The sequence below is a fragment of the Pan paniscus genome, chromosome 6 (assembly GCF_029289425.2).
Source record: "Pan paniscus chromosome 6, NHGRI_mPanPan1-v2.0_pri, whole genome shotgun sequence".
NCBI classification, from domain to species: Eukaryota; Metazoa; Chordata; class Mammalia; order Primates; family Hominidae; genus Pan; species Pan paniscus.
In genome coordinates, this window is record NC_073255.2 from 139691460 (window position 1) to 139711624 (window position 20165).

Below are 20165 nucleotides of genomic sequence, written 5' to 3' on the forward strand. Positions count from 1 at the left end.
TTCTTCTTCTTTCTCTCTCTCTCTTTCTCTCTCTCTTTCTATTCCTACTTTAGCTTCAGGTTTTTATGAGTGGTTGGGGTTTTAAACTCTCAAGGCACATTTATCTAGAACTTCCAATGTGTTTCAGTGCTTGCATTCCTAGGTTACTGCTTCCCTTCTTGTTCAATACATGTATGACACATGACTTTGGGGTTTTTTCTAACAGCATATTGATATGCTTGAAGTGATGAAAAAATTACACTGTGGCTTGCTCACAATATGTACTTTATGACTTCCTACACATCACTTAAGATTAGGTCTAGGAATTTTACTTTTCTCACAAGCTCTTGAAGAATCAATTGAGCACGTAATCATTTATCCTAGCCAATTACTTATCTCATGCTTTCCATTCCCATAAAGGATGTTAGGAAGTATGTTTGAGTAACTTAAGTTCCTAACTGTTGAGTATCTGGCATAATTTTTCAAACTCCCCCAACTTTCATGATTAGATCATATAACATTTCTATCCACAGAATACTTTGTTTATATGAGAAGACTTTTACCACACTGCAGTTCATCGCTCTCCATGTAAAATATCCCTGTTTATTTTGAATCTGACATGAGGAAGGGAGAGAGTAGACAGGGAAAAATGGGAAAATAAATCTCAATCACTTTGGCTGTGGAGACCTAACTAAGAGCCTGGAGGTGAACTTGGTTCAACTAAGATCACATATGTGTTGTTACATTTCCAATCCATTTCTGTTTTTTCTACTGTGACCCACAAAATTTATTCAATTTGTACTTAATTAAACTAAAAAGTTTCAGCACAGCAAAAGAAACAATCAGCAGTGTAAACAGACAATGCACAGAGTGGGAGAAAATCTTCACAATCTATACATCTGACAAAGGACTGAGATCCAAAAATCTACAACGAACTCAAACAAATTAGCAAGAAAAAAACAAACAGTCCCATCAAAAAGTGGGCTAAGGACATGAACAGACAATTCTCAAAAGAAGCTATACAAATGTCTAACAAACATATGAAAAAAAATGCTCAACATCACAAATGATCAGGGAAATGTAAACCAAAACCACAATGCAAAACCATCTTACTCCTGCAAGACTGGCCATAATCAAAAAGTCGAAAAATAATAGATGTTGGCAGGGATGCAGTGAAAAGGGAACACGTCTGCACTACTGGTGGGAATGTAAACTAGTACAGCCACTATGAAAAACAGTGTGGACACTCCTTAAAGAGCTAAAAGTAGAACTACCATTTGATCCAGCAATCCCACTGCTGGGTATCTACCCGGAGGAAAAGAAGTCATTGTACGAAAAAGATACTTGCACAGACATGCTTATGGAAGCACAATTCGCAATTCCAAAATCGGGGAACCAACCCAAATGTCCATCAATCAATGAATGGATAAAGAAATTGTGGTATGGAATACTATTCAGCCATAAAAATGATAATGGCATTTGCAGTAACCTGGGTGGAATTGGAGACCATTATTCTAAGTGAAGTAACTCAGGAATGGAAAACCAAACATTGTATGTTCTCACTCATAATTGGGAGCTAAGCTATGAGAATGCAAAGGTATATGAATGATGCAATGGATTTTGGGGACTTGGGGGAAAGGGTGGGAAGTGAGTGAGGAATAAAAGACTACAAATTGAGTACAGTACAGTGTATACTGCTTAGGTGATGGGTGCACCAAAATCTCACAAATTACCACTAAAAAACGTACTCATGTAACCAAACACCACCCATTCCCCAAAAACCTATGGAAATAAGAAATAAAGTGAATTAATCATTTTTCAAAAATCAATTCAAGATGGATTAAAGACTTAAATGTTAGACCTAAAACCATAAAAACCCTAGAAGAAAACCTAGGCATTACCATTCAGGACATAGGCACGGGCAAGGACTTCATGTCTAAAACACCAAAAGCAATGGCAACAAAAGACAAAATTGACAAATGGGATCTAATTAAACTAAAGAGCTTCTGCACAGCAAAAGAAACTACCATCAGAGTGAAGAGGCAACCCACAAAATGGGAGAAAATTTTTGCAAACTACTCATCTGACAAAGGGCTAATATCCAGAATCTACAATGAACTCAAATAAATTTACAAGAAAAAAACAAACAACCCCATCAAAAAGTGGGTGAAGGACATGAACAGACACTTCTCAAAAGAAGACATTTCTGCAGCCAAAAAACACATGAAAAAATGCTCATCATCACTGGCCATCAGAAAAATGCAAATCAAAACCTCAATGAGATATCATCTCACACCAGTTAGAATGGCAATCATTAAAAAGTCAGGAAACAACAGGTGCTGGAGAGGATGTGGAGAAATTGGAACACTTTTACACTGTTGGTGGGACTGTAAACTAGTTCAACCATTGTGGAAGTCAGTGTGGCGATTCCTCAGGGATCTAGAACTAGAAATACCATTTGACCCAGCCATCCCATTACTGGGTATATACCCAAAGGACTATAAATCATGCTGCTATAAAGACACATGCAAACGTATGTTTATTGTGGCACTATTCACAATAGCAAAGACTTGGAACCAACCCAAATGTCCAACAATGATAGACTGGATTAAGAAAATGTGGCACATATATACCATGGAATACTATGCAGCCATAAAAAATGATGAGTTCATGTCCTTTGTAGGGACATGGATGAAATTGGAAACCATCATTCTCAGTAAACTATCACAAGAACAAAAAACCAAACACCGCATATTCTCACTCATAGGTGGGAACTGAACAATGAGAACACATGGACACAGGAAGGGGAACATCACACTCTGGGGACTGTTGTGGGGTGGGGGGAGGGGGTGGGATAGCATTGGGAGATATACCTAATGCTAGATGACGAGTTAGTGGGTGCAGCGCACCAGCATGGCACATGTATACATACGTAACTAACCTGCACATTGTGCACATGTACCCTAAAACTTAAAGTATAATAAAAAAATAGTAAATATTTAGCTACATTTTAATACTTTACATGTTATAACAATATCATTAATTTTGTTGTTTTTAAGCTTTGTTTGTACTTGTAAATTTTTATTTTGTAGTTACTTAAGAACTAAAGGCAAAAGTGATTTATATTTTGCAATTCTGTTATTTCAATAAAAATAGTCCTTTTTATTCATTGGGAAAAAAAGAAAAAAAGAAAAATTTCAATCTTAATTCTTTAACAGATGATCTTAATGATCTTACCTGAATTCCATCATCAGTGATTCTATAACATTCGGATACAGAAAGTTCCTTCAATTTTTTATGTCTGGAAAGCACATTCAAACCCTAAAAATATTTAATATAAAGATCATTTTGTGATTATCATTTAGTATGGAATATATAGTTCCAATAACCATTTATACAAACTGACAACATAAAAAACCATTTATGAAAACTAAAAAATTTTAGCTGCTGTCATATTTCTTTACACTTAACAAATCATAAGACCACTTAGATTAGGCAATGCCATTAAGTAAAATTTTCAGGTTGTCTCTAATGTTTTACAAAAGCTTTTATGGAATCCCAAAGTCAGAAAACTCCTTAGGAGGTTATTATCTTGCCACTTGTTTCCAGATAAATGTTATCTGAATCAATATAAACAAATCCAACTTACTAATTTATTTTGAAGATACTTCATGTGGATAAAGAACCTATTTGTTAATATGTTTTTATTTATGCCTAACCAAAACATCTAAAAATCTTTAGCTCATTTTATAATGATTAATCCCTTGAAGAGGAAGAGAATAGATCTTTATATACAGGCCTAGAGACAGATAATCATTCAGTCATAGATCATTTCTTTTTCAGGTTAAAGGCCTTGGATTTTTTTAATTTAAAAAAAGAGATTGCACTTTCAGCCTTAATTTTTTTTATGTGTGCTTGTGTTGTCCCATTTCTCAGTACTTTTTCCCCAAATTTACTGGCACAACACTCAGATAAGGAACTGACTAATGTGGCTTATTGATGCCATCCTTCTGTTTTTCAATCAGGATCACATTACTTTTATGTAATCCCATACAATGTACTTCCTAAACTAGGTGGACAAGAGCAGGGTTGTTCCCCCCACCACCCCCCAAACCACCCCTCACCTGCCGCCATTCTATGATTCCAGGGCTGGCTGGCAGGGAAAATACCAGAAATGACACGTAGATTTGTCCTTTTTATATTTTATTTGCAGGATTGGTTTATATTTTATCGATCTTAAATACAACATTTGGACCATAATTTAAAATGGGCTATGCAAATATTATATCTTGTTTTTTTTGTTTGTTTGTTTTGTTTTGTTTTGTTTTAATTCCCAATGCACAGATTGGGCCTTCTCATAAAAAAAAAAAAAAGCCTGTATTAATAAAAATGTGTTTTATTTAAGCCTCTGCTTAAACTATGATTTCTAATTTCTTTTAATGGTATTGCATACCACTCCAAAATAAAATCTGTGAATTCTTTTAACTTTTTAAAAACTTTTATTTGCATTTATTTTATGCTGAATTTATTCCTGTGCCATAAGTTTTTATTTGTTTCTTCAGTTTCTTCAGGAATATCTTTTTCTTCTATGCAACCTCATTCTTTCAGTTTTATTGTTGACTGTGGATTCTTTTGCTAGGAACACATTATGTTTTCTGCCTCCCTGTTTCAAAACAAAGTCTGACCAAATCCTGTGGAGCCATCACATGTGGTCTGGGTTCCAGATGTGGATGCTATTTTATTCATGTTAAAAGAATTGGAAGAGTTTAGATATTCCCCAATAGAATCCAAATTGTTTGAACACAAATATCAAGTAACAGATGCAAAGTTTGTCTCTTTACCCTATACTTGATAATAGCTAAGTATGTTTTAGTATGCTATAGAAAATTTGTCCTATGAAACTATCTCTGAAGTTTTCACTTAGATTTCACTTTTATGTAGTCAAGTTAGAATTTTTTAAGATAAGCTGTAAATGAAGTGCATTTGCTAAATATGACATATAACAACATATATGCTTACTACTTTATTCAAAATCATTAAAAATTAAAATATTAAAACAGAATGCCATGTCTCATCACTGTAATTGTTCATTAAAACATATGGCCTAAAAATTGAATTGCTCAACATTATTAGCCATTAGATAAATGCATAATGACATACCACAACGTACCTACTAGGATGGCTATAATTTAAAATACAGATAATAAAATGCATTGGTGAGGATGTGGACAAACTGGAACTCTCATATACTGCTAGTGGAAATGTAAAATGAGCCAGCCACTTTGGAAAACAGTCTGGCATTTCCTCAAAAATTAAACATAGAGTTATAATATGACCCAGCAATTCTACTCCTAGGTTTATACCCAAAAGCAGTGAAAACATATGTTTACAAAGACTTGTACATGAATGTTTATACCAGCACTATTTATAATAAAATCCATGCATTCTTCAACAAATGGTGCTCTTCAATAAGTGGTGCTGGGAGAACTTGATATCTGTATCTAGAAGAATGAAACTAGACTCCTGTATCTCCATATACAAAAATAAACTCAAAATAGACTAAAGACTTAAACATAAGACCTGAAACTATAGAGCTATTAGAAGAAAACAGGGGGAATGCTTCAGGGCATTGATCTTGGCAAAGATTTTATATAGCTAAGACTTCAAAACCACAGGCAACAAAAACAAAAACAGACAAATGGGATGATATCAAACTAAAAAGATTATATACAACAAAGGAAACAATAAACAAAGTGAAGAGACAACCTATAGAATGGGAGAAGACATGTGTGAACTAGTCATACAACAAAGGACTAACATCCAGAATATACAAGGAACTCAAACAACTCAACAGCAAATAAACAAATGATCTGATTAAAAAGTGAACAAAGGAACCAAGCAGACATTTCTCAAAAGAAGACATATGTGAGGGCGATGTGGCTGTGATATCTGTCACCCCATTGATCGCCAGGGTTGATTCGGCTGATCTGGCTGGCTAGGCAGGTGTCCCCTTCTTCCCTCACCGTTCCATGTGTGTCCCTCCCCAAAGCTGCGTGCTGGGTCAAAGAGGATAGCCAACCCTGATAGAGGAGGATGGGTTATTGGTCTAGGATACAAGTAGCTGCACTCCCCTGCTTGAACCTCCAAACCTCTCAGGAAGACATACAAATAGTCAACAAATATATGAAAAATCATCATCAGGGAAACGTACATCAAAGCCACAATGAGATGTCATCTCACCCCAGTTAGAATGGCTATTATCAAAAAGACAAAAAATAACAATGCTGGTGAGGATGCAGAGAAAAGAGAACTCCTATACACTGTTGGTGAAAATATAAATTAATACAGCGATTATGGAAAACAGCATAGAAATTTCTCTAAAAACAGAACTATCATATGATCCGGCAATCTCACTAGTGGGCATTTACCCAAAGGAAAGGAACTCAGTATATCAAAGGGATACCTGCACTCCCATGTTTACTACAGCACTACTCACAATAGCTAAGATATAGAATCAACCCAAATGTTCATCAACAGACAACTGAATAAAGAAAATGTAGTATATACACACAATGGCATACTATTCAGCCACAAAAAAGAATGAAATCCTGTCATTTGCAGCAACATGGATGAGCCTGGAGGACATGATGTTAAGCAAAATAAGATAAGCACAGAAAGATAAATACCACATGTCCTCACTCATGGGAGCTAAGAAAAAGTAGAGTACAATTGTGGGAATTAGAGGATGGGAAGAGTGGCAGGGAGGGAGGATGGGGATTGGTTGGTTAAGAATTACAAAATTATAGTTTAATAGGAGGAATGAGTTCAGGTATTCTGCAGCACTGTGGGGTGAATATGGTTAACCATAATTTATTGTATATTTTCAAGAAACTAGAAGAGAGGATCTTTAGTGCTCACAACACAAAGAAAATGATAAATATTTGAGGTGATGGATACTAACTACTATGATTAGATCACTACACATAAGGAAATAACACTCTGCATTCCACAAATATGTACAATTATTATGTGTCAACTAAAAATAAAAGAAAAAAGTGGAAACCCAAATGCCTATCAGTTGATGAAAGGATAAATAAAATGTTAGGTCCATACAATGGAATATTATTTGGTAATAAAAGTAGTACTGATGCATGCTACTATATGAACGAAACTTGAAAATATCATCCTAAGTAAAAGAAGACAGACCCAAAAGGCCACATATTGTTTGATTCCATTTGTATGACGAGTCCAGAATAGGCAAATATATAGAAACAGAAAGTAGATTAGCAGTTGCCTAAAGCGGGCTCAGGGTGGGACAGGCATAAGGAGTGACTGCTAATGGGAAGGGCTTTTCTTTTGGGAGTGAAGAAAATGTTCTGGAATTAGATTCTAGTGGTAGTTCCACCACAAACAAACATACTAAAAACCACTGAATTGTATACTTTAAATTGGTGAGTTTTATGGTACGTGAATTATGTCTCAATAAAAAATGTTTAAAAAAAGATTGATGTAATAATTGTATAAGTACATAAAACTCAGAAAATATTCCTATAGCATCCTTAAGTCCAAGATGAATATAGATATTACCCACTTTTAATATATTTTTGTTAGCAACTTCAGACCCTGATGACAAAAATATTAGCAAAACGGGGAGCAAGAGATGTCACCCTGCTCATGTGTTAGACAAGTAACTAGAAGCCCTTTCTGCTGTAAGTAAACACATCTTTGTAACTGAGCAGCAACAAATCGAGCCGGCAGAGATGAGGCCTCCACTAAAAATTGCCTCATGCTGGTTACAGGAGGCCAGTGAATTTCACTGCCTAATAAGTGAAACACACTATTTCAGGCAACAGGATTCACTTTTAACGTGGTTTTTTTTTTTTTTTTTCTCAGAAACTTTTTAGATTAGTGACCTAAAGAATGTCAGAGCCAGCAAGGTAAATATTCTGTTTGGCACTGTGAGGTTCATAAATGCTCCAGATTAGGAGGTGTTCTCTGAAACAAGTGACATTTACATTTTACAGATTTCTGATGCCAAGGTTTTAGCCCTGGGAGGGACAGGAAGAGTGGAGTGGGAAGAGTGGAGTGGGAAGACAAGCCAAAAATGAGGAGGCAAGAGGTAACAGCAAGATAGAGTGACTCGGTCTCAGTGGGGCAAAGGGCAGATTGATGCTTACCTTTCAGGAAAGCTGTGGCATCACTGCAATGGAAATCATCCTTGGTCTCCCTCATAAGTCAGCCAAACTCATGAATGCTTTTGCTGGAGAGAGGTTTTGCTTTTATTTTCCCAAAGCATAAAAAGGGACTACATTTTATGGTCAGCTGAAGTGCAGAGGAAAGCAGCTGGAGTGGTGGCCTGGGGAAGTCACCAGCATTGCAAGTTGCATGAGAATGTGAGGCACCAGAAATTCACAGGAATCCTGGGGAGCACTTTGCTCCTCCATTGCTAATGGAATTAAGGGGCCTGAATCTTAGGGGCCCAGGAGTCCCGAGTGGAAAAGTGGCTTCGTTATAGCTCCAGTATCACGTTCATTGAGGGGCATATCAGGACATAAGGCTCAAAAGGAAGCAAGCACCAAGTCACAAGAACCTCGTACATTATTCTAAGGAATCTGGACTTCATCCTATGCAACAGAATTAAATAGAACTTTCTCTCTCTGGGGAATATGAGTGGGTACATAAGTCACTATAATGAGGTTCCTTATGTACCAACTCATTCTCTACAGAAAGAATGAAGTATGTGTTTCAAGAGAGCTATAGGGACCACACAGCAGGGAATGAATGCTTCCAGTTGGAAGAAAGAGATGGCAGTCTAGAAAAGAGTTTCACAGAGGAAGGAGATTTTGAATCAAGCCTTAAAGATTAAGTATCATTCTGACAAGTGAAACAATGGGAACAGTGTTTCAGGCCGAAGAAATAGCATGGACAGAGACTTCATGTGGAAAGTGTGAGTTGTTGGGAAGTAGTTCAGTTTGGGGTCACTGGGAGTAGTGGGAGGGAAGATGGAACACTGCCAGGAACAGACACATGCACACAGACATTTGAGAGCGGACAAATCCTTGAACACTACACTTTCCCCACACTTTTTCATCTGGAATTGTTTAGCTGATGTACATAGACAATGGCAATGAACTAGTTACCAAATGTTGGAATGCTCTGTGTGTGTGTGTATGTGTGTGTGTGTGTGTGGTGTGTACTTACTATACGGCTGAGTCATACTACATCTGGCTTAGACTATCACCAACATAAACAGAAAACATGCTTCCCCAAGTCTCTATTTTGAAAATATTCAAATGTACAGAAAGGTTTAAAGAATGGTTATAAAGAATACTGACATACACTTCATATAAATTCACCAATTATAAACATTTGCCACATTTATTTAGTTGAGTGTGTATATGAACTTACATATTTTATTCATATATATGTATGAATAAAATTTTATATACATATGCATAGTTTATATATAGTTATATATATACACACACACATATATATACACACAAATATACATAAATTTCCCTGAACTACTTGAAAATAAGTTTCAGGTATCATGATGCTTTATCCCTAAATATTTCATGTGCATCTCCTTAGGAATAAGGACATTTTCCTATGTAGCTATGTAGTATTATGCATATATAGTATAGACATATATAGTATTATGACACCCAAGAAAATTAACAGTAATACCGTAATATCTAGTACAAAGTCAACATTCAAATTTTTTTGTATCCAAGACCCAATTTGTGTATTGGATTTGGTTATCATGTCTTTTTAGTCTTTTTTTCTTTAAATTTTTCTTTTAAGACATTGACTTTTTTTAAGGGTCTAGGCCAGTTATTATGCAGAATGTCTCACATTCTGGATTTGTCTAATTGTTCCTTATGATTAGATTCAAGGTAAATTTTTTTGCAAAAATACTCCTGAATTATTATAGCATCCCACTGGGAGGCACATATGTCCAGTTGTTCCACAACTGGTGATGCTGTTGGGCCACTTGGTTCAGAAGATGACTACCATAGATCTCTTTATTAGAAGAGGTATATTTACCCCTTTTTATTTAAAAAGTAATTTGTTGAGATGTTATAGTACACCCAGAATATTCTGCAAACATGAGAAGTGTTTGTTATAAAGAATATATAGTAACATACTTAGGTTCAAAAAGCAGTACACAAAATTGTATCTGCAGGCCGGGTGCGGTGGCTCATGCCTGTAATCCCAGCACTTTGGGAGGCCAAGGCAGGTGGATCACCTGAGGTCAGGAGTTCACGACCAGCCTGGCCAGCATGGCAAAACCCCATCTCTACTAAAAATACAAAAATTATCCGGGCATGGTGGCAGGTGCTTGTAATCCCGGCTACTCGGGAGGATGAGGTAGGAGAATCGCTTTAACCCAGGAGGCAGAAGCTGTAGTGAGCCAAGATCGTGCCACTGCACTCCAGCCTGGATGACAGAGTGAGACTGTGTCTCCAAAAAAAAAAAAAAAAAAATTCACATCTGCATATGTGTGTGTATAGTGTATGTATATGTGTATTAAAAGAAACAGATGTTTTGGGCAGGGCGCAGTGGCTCACGCCTGTAATCCCAGCACTTTTGGAGGCCAAGGCGGGTGGATCATGAGGTCAGGAGTTCGAGACCAGCCCGGTCAATGTGGTGAAACCCCGTCTCTACTAAGAATACAAAAATTAGCCAGGCGTGTAGTCCCCGCTACTCGGGAGGCTGAGGCAGAAGAATTGCTTGAACCCAGGAGGCGGAGGTTGCAGTGAGCTGAGATTGCACTACTGCACTCCAGTCTGGGCGACAGAGGGAGATTCTGTCTCAAAAAAAAAAAAAGAAAAAGAAATGGACGTTTTGGAGGGTGCGCAATGATATGAATATGTTTTTTCATTATTCATATTTCTTTTTGTATTACTAGTGTTTGTGAAAATAGCATAATTTGGAGGAAAAACCCAATATGTGTCTGTTATTGAATATTTTTGTGTATCAACAAAGAATTATATAAAATATTTACACTAGGCTTTATTTCTTTATACAAAGCAACACAGTTCTGGTTAGTTTACTTTCTATTCTAAACAAACCATCAGCACAAATGTGCTAATATTCAAGCAAAGTACTCAGCTATGAATGTTAACATGTACAAGTATTATATACATAGATGAACAGTTTTACTTTACAAAAATTGATGGATACTGCTCTATCTTCATATTACTTGACCCAGCTTTGAAGCTTGACTCTGCTGACCATCCCCTGCTTTTTGAAATAGCATCTTCCTTGTTTCTCATGATATTACTCTGACCTCTGTTTCCACCTACTTCTCTGGATGTTCGTTTTCAGTTTCCTTTGTAGGTTCATCTTCCAAATCTATTCAATACATACTGATGTTCCCTGGAGCGTGGAACTTGACCTTCTCTTCTCTTTCTGACTCTCATCCATGGCTTTGACCACTTCAGACATCTCTAGATCTAGCCCAGATCTCTCTCCTGAGATACAGATCTTGTTCTCTAACTGATAACTAGACATCTGAATGTGTCATAGGCACCTCTAACTCAGCACTGTTACTTTCAGAGAACTAGAATTCAAACTGGAAGCCATGAGATTTCATTGAGCTCTTCCTATTCTTTTTGCTAGCTTCAGTCAGGAGTCTGTGAAAGATGAATGCTCGTGATTGACTTTCCTTTGATTTAAATACAATGGCTCCTTCCTCTGCATTTTGTACCTTTATGACCCTCTTTATAGGGCTCCACTTTCTCTATATGAGAAATCTATATAACCTAGGGTATTTGATATTTGAATTCAGGATATTGGAAAATGCACTCTATGAAATAAGATGGAATGGGGCACCCAGGACTCCAGGATGTAGTTACTGGGGGTATAGATCATGGGAAATCTAAAAAGTCCCCCGACAGTCAGTAAACATAAGAAGGCTTCTTTCATGCCTTTTTTATTTGTTTTTAAGGATAAAACAGAGTATAAGTTTTTGCTGTGATAGAGGGGATAAAATTGGGGGGGGGGATGGTACTGAAAATCCTTGTGTGAGTTTTCTTTCAGAAATGCTTGAATTTGAACACACTGAATTCCTATGGTTCCAGATATCCTGAGGAAAACAAAGCAAAGTAAAACAAAACAAAAACAAAGATTCCAAAAGTCAGATGGGTGTTTGTCTTCTCTGTCACCCAGAATCAAAGGGGCCCATAGTTTAGAGAGATGTGCTAGTACTAGTATTAAACATGTCCAAAATGGAATTCAGTATCTTGTCTCCATGCCCTAATCGCTCTCCTAGGTTCTTTTCCTGGTTCGTGGCACCACCATGTTCACAACTGACCAAATAAAAAACCTGAGCATCGTCTATGTCTCCTCTCTGCCTCCCTGTTCCCCATATTCAGCCAATGACTAAGCCCTACCAATGCCACCCCCTAAATATCTCTCAAATCTGCCCCCTCTGCCGCCACTATCAAAACCTCATTATTTCTAGCTATCATTGCAATTGCTCATCCCTTCTTCAATAGATCATCCACACTGCCACCAGAGTTATGTTTCTTGTGCACAAATCTGTCCTGTTCTCCTACTCAGAGTTCTTCAATGGCTCCTACTGCATACTGCATGTAGCCTGAATTGCTGTGCAGGGCACTCAAGGCCACCCACATTCTGCCCTCCATCTCTTTCTCCAGCCTCATCTCCCTCCACATCCCCTCTCTTCTCTGGCCATGCTCTGACAGCACTGAGTCATCTGTGAATCCCAACACATAACCCTCCTTATGCCTCCAGGCCTTATCATCTGCTTCTTCCTCCAGCTTTCAGCTGCACCCCAAAAGCTGAAAAGCTTCCCTTGACTCCTCCACAGAGACAACAGAGACAAGTGTTCATTTTTTTTTTTGAAGACGGAGTCTTCCTCTTGTCGCCCAGGCTGGAGTGCAATGGTGCAATTTCGGCTCACTGCAACCTCTGCCTCCTGGGTTCAAGCGATTTTCCTGCCTCAGCCTCCCAAATAGCTGTGATTACAGGCGCCCGCCACCATGCCCAGCTAATTTTTGTATTTTTAGTAGAGATGGGCTTTCACCATGCTGGCTAGGCTGGTCTCGAACTCCTGACCTCAGGTAATCCACCCTCCTTGACCTCCCAAAGTGCTGGGATTACAGGTGTGAGCCACCGCACCCAGCCAAGTGTTCATTTTCTAACTCATCTGTGCTGTTGTGGTGCAATGCCTCCATCTCCTTTTCAGCAAACAAATCTTATTATGTCATAATTCAAATAAATAATCACTAAGATGCATATAGTGCTTGCCATGTGCCAGCTTACATGCATTGTCTTACTTAATCCTTATAACAACACTGTGAGGTAGGTAATATTATAATCACCATTTTAAAGAGAAGGAAATGGAGGCACAGAGAAATTGAGTAACTTGCCTGCGGTCTCAAAGTGCCGTGGCACCAGCTGAGATATGAACCCATACTCTGAATTCATGCTTTTAGTAACTTTTAACTACACAGTGGTGTTGCTTTTCTTGTTGTTATTTTGCCATTAGACTGTACCTTGAGACCAGTACTCTTTCAGTTTGGTACTCCCAGAACTTAACAATGTGTATGATATATAGTTGACAATGAGTAAATATTTGTTGAGTGAATCAGTCTACCTATAAAATTATCTATTTATACGGACTCAATTTTCTCTTATCTTGCTGGCATACTCTCAGAATTTTTGGATGAAATGCATTTCCATTTGGAATTCTTTGAATCAGGGTTTACATTTCACATGCTTCTTTCTGAAAGATTTGCTCTGTTTGGTATTGCATACTGCATTCTTTCAGAAATAAAGAACAAAAGTTATACTTGAAAATATGTATTATCTCAATTAGCACATCCTCTTTCTAAATTCACTGATAATACTGTCATGTACAATGTTCTCGAAAATTTCTCTTCATCTCCCAAGCGATCTTCCCTTTTCTACTGTAGTTAGTAATTATGGTTTTATAAATATAATGTACCTTTTCTTCTCAATATTTTATTTACTTATTTTTGTGTTTTTTTTGTTTGATTGTTTGTTTTTGTTTTTGTTTGAGACGGAGTCTTGCTCTGTCACCAGGCTGGAGTGCAATGGCGTGATCTCAGTTCACTGCAACCTCTCCCTCCCAGATTCAAGCAATCCTCCTGCATCAGCCTCCCAAGTAGCTGGGACTACAGGCACGCACCACCATACCTGGCTAATTTTTTTTTTTTTTTTTTAGTAGAGACGGGGTTTCACCATGTTGGGCAGGATGGTCTCGATCTCTTGACCTCGTGATCCGCCTGCCTTGGCCTCCCAAAGTGCTGGGATTACAGGGGTGTGCCACTGTGCCCAGCCTATTTTATTTTACTTTTTAAGAGACAGTGTCTCGCTGTATCACCCAGGCTGATCTCAAACTGCTGGGCTCAAGGGATCCTCCAGCATCAGCTTCCTCGGTAGCTGGAACTACTAGTCTTCTCAATTATTTTTGTTTATTTCTACTTAATCAATTGTTAGTATGAATTTTGTAATCATATTTCTTTTTAAAATGTATCAACCTCTCTGACCTAATTTATTGACCTACAAGTCTAAAGGAAAGCAAGCTTTGATCACCACACAGACATAGATTCTGTATTGTGATGCTTATAGAAGGAAGGAAAATTGGCATCTCTGTTACCTGAAAGTAGACCAACTTGCCTTGAGACTGCTTGCCTCCTACTTGATGGAGGTAGAGAGGAGAGTCATGCTGCCAAAGATCCATCTTGAGGGAAGTGACAGGCTCAAGTTGGTCACTTCTGTTTGCAGTGTTTTTAGTAGGCACTTTGCTAGAAACAGGAGACAATGGACCATCACCTCTGTGAGAAGGAACCACTATCACTAGCTTGATGGGACCAACATAGTCATGTAAGGCCACTGGCTGGAGAGAAGGGCCTGAGGAGGACTAGGAGAGGTCCAGCTCCATATGAAAAAAAACCAAAAGCCCATAACTGGGCAGACTTCTTGTTATGTGCTTTTTGAAAATCCACAGCAAATCCATTTGTCTCTGAACTACCGTGCTTCCTTTCAACTCTCATTCTTCCTATTTCTTGAATCCCAAGTGATTTCATGTGTTTCCTGCTTTAGAGGTTTTGCTTCACTGGACTCAGGCTTTATTTGTGTGTGTGTTCCATGCAGATGGGTGGTCTCTTGCAATTGTATCATCAGATTAAGACACGCAGCTGTAAGTGCTTCCACTCCAGCCCAGAGCATAGCTGAGACAATGTGGAACTTAAAGAAGACTTAAGTGTTTGGTTAAGAGGAAGGAAATGGTGCCAGATTCATTCATTCACTCACTGATCAAACATTTTATGTGCCTCCTATGAACATCTTGCTAGGCATCCCAAAGATGGGATGGTCCTATCTCTGCTCTTGGGAAGCTTACAGTGCTATAGGGAGACAGGCATGGAACAGACACTAGAATATAACAAGCTGATTGCTTCAGTAGAGACATATACAAAGTGCAGTGGAAATACAAAGAAGGAGATCCTAAGCCTGCCCAGAAATTCTAGGAAAGCTTCCCCACAGCTGAAACTTAAGAGATAAGCAAGGCCAGGCATGACAGCTGACGCCTAACATCTCAACACTTTGGAAGGCCAAGGCAAGAGGATCACTTGAGCCCAGGAGTTTCAGCCCAGCCCAGGGAACATGGCAAGACCCCAGCTCTACAAAAGAAAATTTGAAAAATCAACCAGTCATGATGGTATGTGCCTGTAGTCCCAGCTACTCGGGAGGCTGAGGCAGGAGGATTGCTTCAGCCCAGCAAGTTGAGGCTGCAGTGAGCTATGATGATGCCACTGCACTCTGGACTAAGTGACACAGAAAGACTCTGTATCCAAAAAAACCCAAACAAACAAACAAAAAAAAGAAGAATTTACTAGGTGGACAAGTAGTGGAGAAGGTGTTTCAGACAGAGGGAATAACTTGTAGAGATGGGGAAACAAGAACACAGCATGTTTGAGGAGCTGTAGGAGAGTCAGTTCTGTGTGTCTGGAGCTGAGGATGAGAGGCGGGAGTCAGCTGGAAGCAGGGCTTCAGGGGTGGCCAAGGGCCGCCTCAGGAAGAGCTTGGTCCACCAGCCCATTGATACTGTAAGCAGTGTGGAGTCCCCAAGGAACTCTGAGCCAGGGAGTGATAGGCTCAGACATATATATATATATATTTTTTTTTTTTTTTTTTTTTTTTTTTTGAGACAGAGTCTTGCTGTGTCGCCCAGGCTGGAGTGCAGTGGCGCAATCTTGGCTCACTGCAAGCTCCGCCTCCCGGGTTCACGCCATTCTCCTGCCTCAGCCTCCTGTAGCTGGGACTACAGGTGCCTGCCACCATGCCTGGCTAATTTTTTTTTGTATTTTTGGTAGAGACGGGGTTTCACCGTGTTAGCCAGGATGGTCTCGATCTCCTGATCTCATGATCTGCCCACCTCGGCCTCCCAAAGTGCTGGGATTACAGGCGTGAGCCACCGTGCCTGGCCAGATATTTTTTAAGTTTTGTTTTTTACTGACACAAAGTAATTGTGCTTATTTATGGGATACAGTGTGATGTTTCAACACATGTAGACATTGTGTAATGATCAAATCAGAGTAATTAGCATATCTATCATCCCATTGATCATTTCTTTGTGGTGAGCACATTTAGAATCCTTTCTTCTAGCTACTTTGAAATATACAATAATACATTATTGTTAACTATAGTCACCCTGCTGTGCAATAGAACACCAGAACTTATTCCTCCTATCTCCCTGTAACTTTGTACCTATTGACCAACCTCTCCTCATCTCCCGTCACCACTCCCTCCCCAGCCTCTGGTAACCATTATTCTCCTCTCTACTTCTATGAGATCCCCTTTTTTCAGATTCCGCATATGAGTGAGATCATGAGATATTTGTCTTTCTGTGCTTGGATTATTTGACTTAACACAATGTCCTTTAGGTTCATCCATGTTGTCACAAATGAAAAGATTTCACTCTTTTTTGGGCTGAATAGTGTTCTATTGTGCATATATATATATCACATTTTTAAATCCATTCATCCATTGATGGACACTTAGGTTGATTGTATATATTGGCTGCAGTGCACACGGGAGTACAGATATCTCTTTGACATAATGATTTCATTTCCTTTGTGGTTTTTTTGCTTTGTTTTGTTTTGTTTTTGAGATAGTCTCACTCTGTCACTCAGGTTGGAGTGCAGTGGCACTATCTGGGCTCACTGCAACCTCTGCCTCCTGGGTTCAGGCAGTTCTCATGCTTCAGCCTCCCAAGTAGCTGGGATCACAGGTGTGCACCACCATGTCCAGCTAATTTTTGTATTTTTAGTAGAGACGAGGTTTCGCCATGTTGGCCAGGCTGGCCTTGAACTCCTGGCCTCAAGTGATCCGCCTGCCTTGGCCTCCCAAAGTGCTGGGATTGCAGGCATGAGCCTCTGTGCCTGGCTTGATTTCATTTCCTTTGGATATATACCAAGTAGTGGGATTGCCAGAACATATGATAGTTCTATTATTAATTTTTTGAGGAACCTCGATAATGTTTTCCATAATGGCTGTACTAATTGTAATTTCCATCAACAGTCTATAAGAGTTCCCGTTTCTGCACATCCTCGCCTGCATTTGTTACTTTTTGCTTTTTGATAATAGCCATTCTAACTGGCGTGAGGCAATAGCTCATTGCAGTTTTGATTTGCAGTTCCCTGGTGTTAGTGATGTTGAGTATTTCTTCATGTACTTGTTGGCCGTATACATGTATGTCTTCTTTTGAGAAATATCTATTCAGGTCTTTTGCCCATCTGATTATTTGTTTTTCTGCTATTGAGTTGTTTGAGTTCCTTGTATACTCTGGATATTGAACCCTTGTCACGTAAGCATAGTTTGTAAATATTTTCTCCCATTCCATAGGTGGTCTCTTCACTCTGCTGTTTCCTTTGCTGTACAGAAGCTTTTTAGGTTGATGTAATACCATTCGTGCATTTTTTTTCTTTTGTTGCCTGTGTTTTCGAGGTACCATCCAAAAAAATCTTTGCCCAAACCAATGTCCTAAAGTGTTTCGTCTATTCTTTATTCAAATAGTTTCATATTTCTGGCTCTTACATTTAAGTCCTTAATCCATTTTGAGTTGATTTTTGTATATGGTGAGAGATAGGAATCTAGTTCCATTCTTCTGCATGTAGCTATCCAGGTTTCCCAGCACCATTTATTGAAGAGAATGTTCTTTCCCCAATGTGTGTTCTTGGTGCCTTTTTCAAAAATCAGCTCGCTATAAATGTGTGGGCTTATTTCTGGTTTCTCTATTCTGTTCCACTGGTCTGTGTGTCTGTTTTTATAGACAGACTCAGATTTGCATGCTGGAAGCTAACACTGCAGCAAAGGTGAGTACGAGAAACAGTGCTTGAACCAAGCCAGGGGCAGTGGGGATGGAGAGGAGGCAGATGGGCAGTTATAAGAGATGATTAGACTCTACCAATGACTATTAAAGTTCTCACATTGGCTTCTTTCTATTCTAATATAGTATTTAGTAGTAGATTTTTTGGCTAGAAATACCTGAAACTAGATAGCCTTGTAACACATACAATTAAAACTAACATGGAAACGGCATGCCAATATTCAATTAGAGTTCTTCTTTTTGCAATTCAATTTGAAAATAATCTGTATGCTATCAGTAATTTAAGACCCATTATTACTGTGATAATAGTAATAGGTAACACTTCTATAGGGAACTATGCTGTAATGTGGCAGAGATAATATACAGCACATTAGGAACTAAACAACACTTATTTTTTAAAAATCTAGAGACATTAACCATCACCATATGATTTATGTTTTCTTAAAGAAAGAATGAATCCATAATATAAACCCATTGATATTGCCTTGAAATGATCTAGATTGAGAAGTGTGATTTTCTGATAATTATGGACAACATGACCAATATTTATAATAGAAAAAATAATGTCATAAATATAAAAATTGGCACTATTAACTTATGTCAAGATGCTTTTTTGTCATTATCATCAGTGATTACTTGCTCAGCATCTGCCCCTACCCAGGCACATGAAGAACGGAAGGAGTCGCAGACCCAGGCAGGAGGTGTAACATACAGAAAGGTCCTGAGGTAGGAAGGGATTTGGCTTGTTTGCGGAGCTAAGTGAAAGCAGTGTGGCTGAGGGAAAGGAAATGAGCAGAGCAGGGGCATGAGGTGGTCCTGGAGTGGTAGACAGGGGTTTCTTTAATTAACAGTAAATGTTCTTTCAAATTTTGGTCATAGCTGGGTGTAGTGGCACTTGCCTATAGTCCCAGCTACTCAGGAGGCTGAAGCAGGAGTATTGCTTCAGCCCAGGAGGTCGAGGCTGCAGTAAGTTTTGATGGTGCCACTGCATTCTAGCTTGGGGGACAGAGTGAGACCCTTTCTCTAAAAAAATTTTTCTTTCTTTAATTCTCATCTTTCTGTGATTTAATTTCTCGGTTTTATTAGACACTGTTGTTATTCCCATTACACTCCACACTTGACTACATCACCTGGTTCTCTTACAATCTTTTTGACCTTCTTTCTTTAGTCTCCTTCATGGATTCATCTTCTTCTTTCCACTCCTTAAACACTGATGTTCTGCTATGTTCTTCCTGGGAGTACATTTCTCCTCATGCCCCTATGCCCTCCTTGAGGATCTTGGCCACATTCACACCTCCATGAGAATGACTCCCCCATCTGCAGGTCCGGTAATCATTTCTCTCCCAATCCTTTGGCCTGAATATCCCACAGATTCTAACTCAATCTGATAAAACCAAAACCATCTTTCTCTCAAAACCTGTTATTTCTCCTATATTACCTATCTTTTTAGAGGTGGGACCTCCATCCTCCCAAAGCCAGATTTTAAAAAAATTTTTTTAATTTTTTTTTTTTTAAGACAGGGTCTCACTTTGTCACCCAGGCTGGAGTGCAGTGGTACAATCTCGGCTCACTGCAGGCTTGACCTCCTGGGCTCAAGTGATCCTCCCACCTCAGCCCCCCAGGTAGCTGGGACTACATGCGCATGCCACCATGCCTGGCTAAATTTTTTTTTTCTGTATTTTTGTAGAGATGGGGTTGTGTCACGTTGGCCAAGCTGCTCTTGAACTCCTGAGCTCAAGTGATCTGCCCACCTCAGCCTCCCAAAATGCTAGGATTACAGGCGTAAGCCACCACACCT

The 20165-nt window shown here is 38.8% G+C and overlaps 1 protein-coding gene across 2 annotated transcripts in view; it reads right to left on the bottom strand.

The window, feature by feature from the left end:
* Positions 1-20165, bottom strand: part of FBXL13 (F-box and leucine rich repeat protein 13) — a 263877-nt gene that overhangs the window by 37961 nt on the left and 205751 nt on the right. For both annotated transcript variants that reach the window (XM_008963814.5, XM_008963808.7), the window contains exon 18: positions 3217-3300. In XM_008963814.5, coding sequence (XP_008962062.1) covers positions 3217-3300 — 84 coding nt within the window. The remainder of the gene's footprint in view (positions 1-3216; positions 3301-20165) is intronic.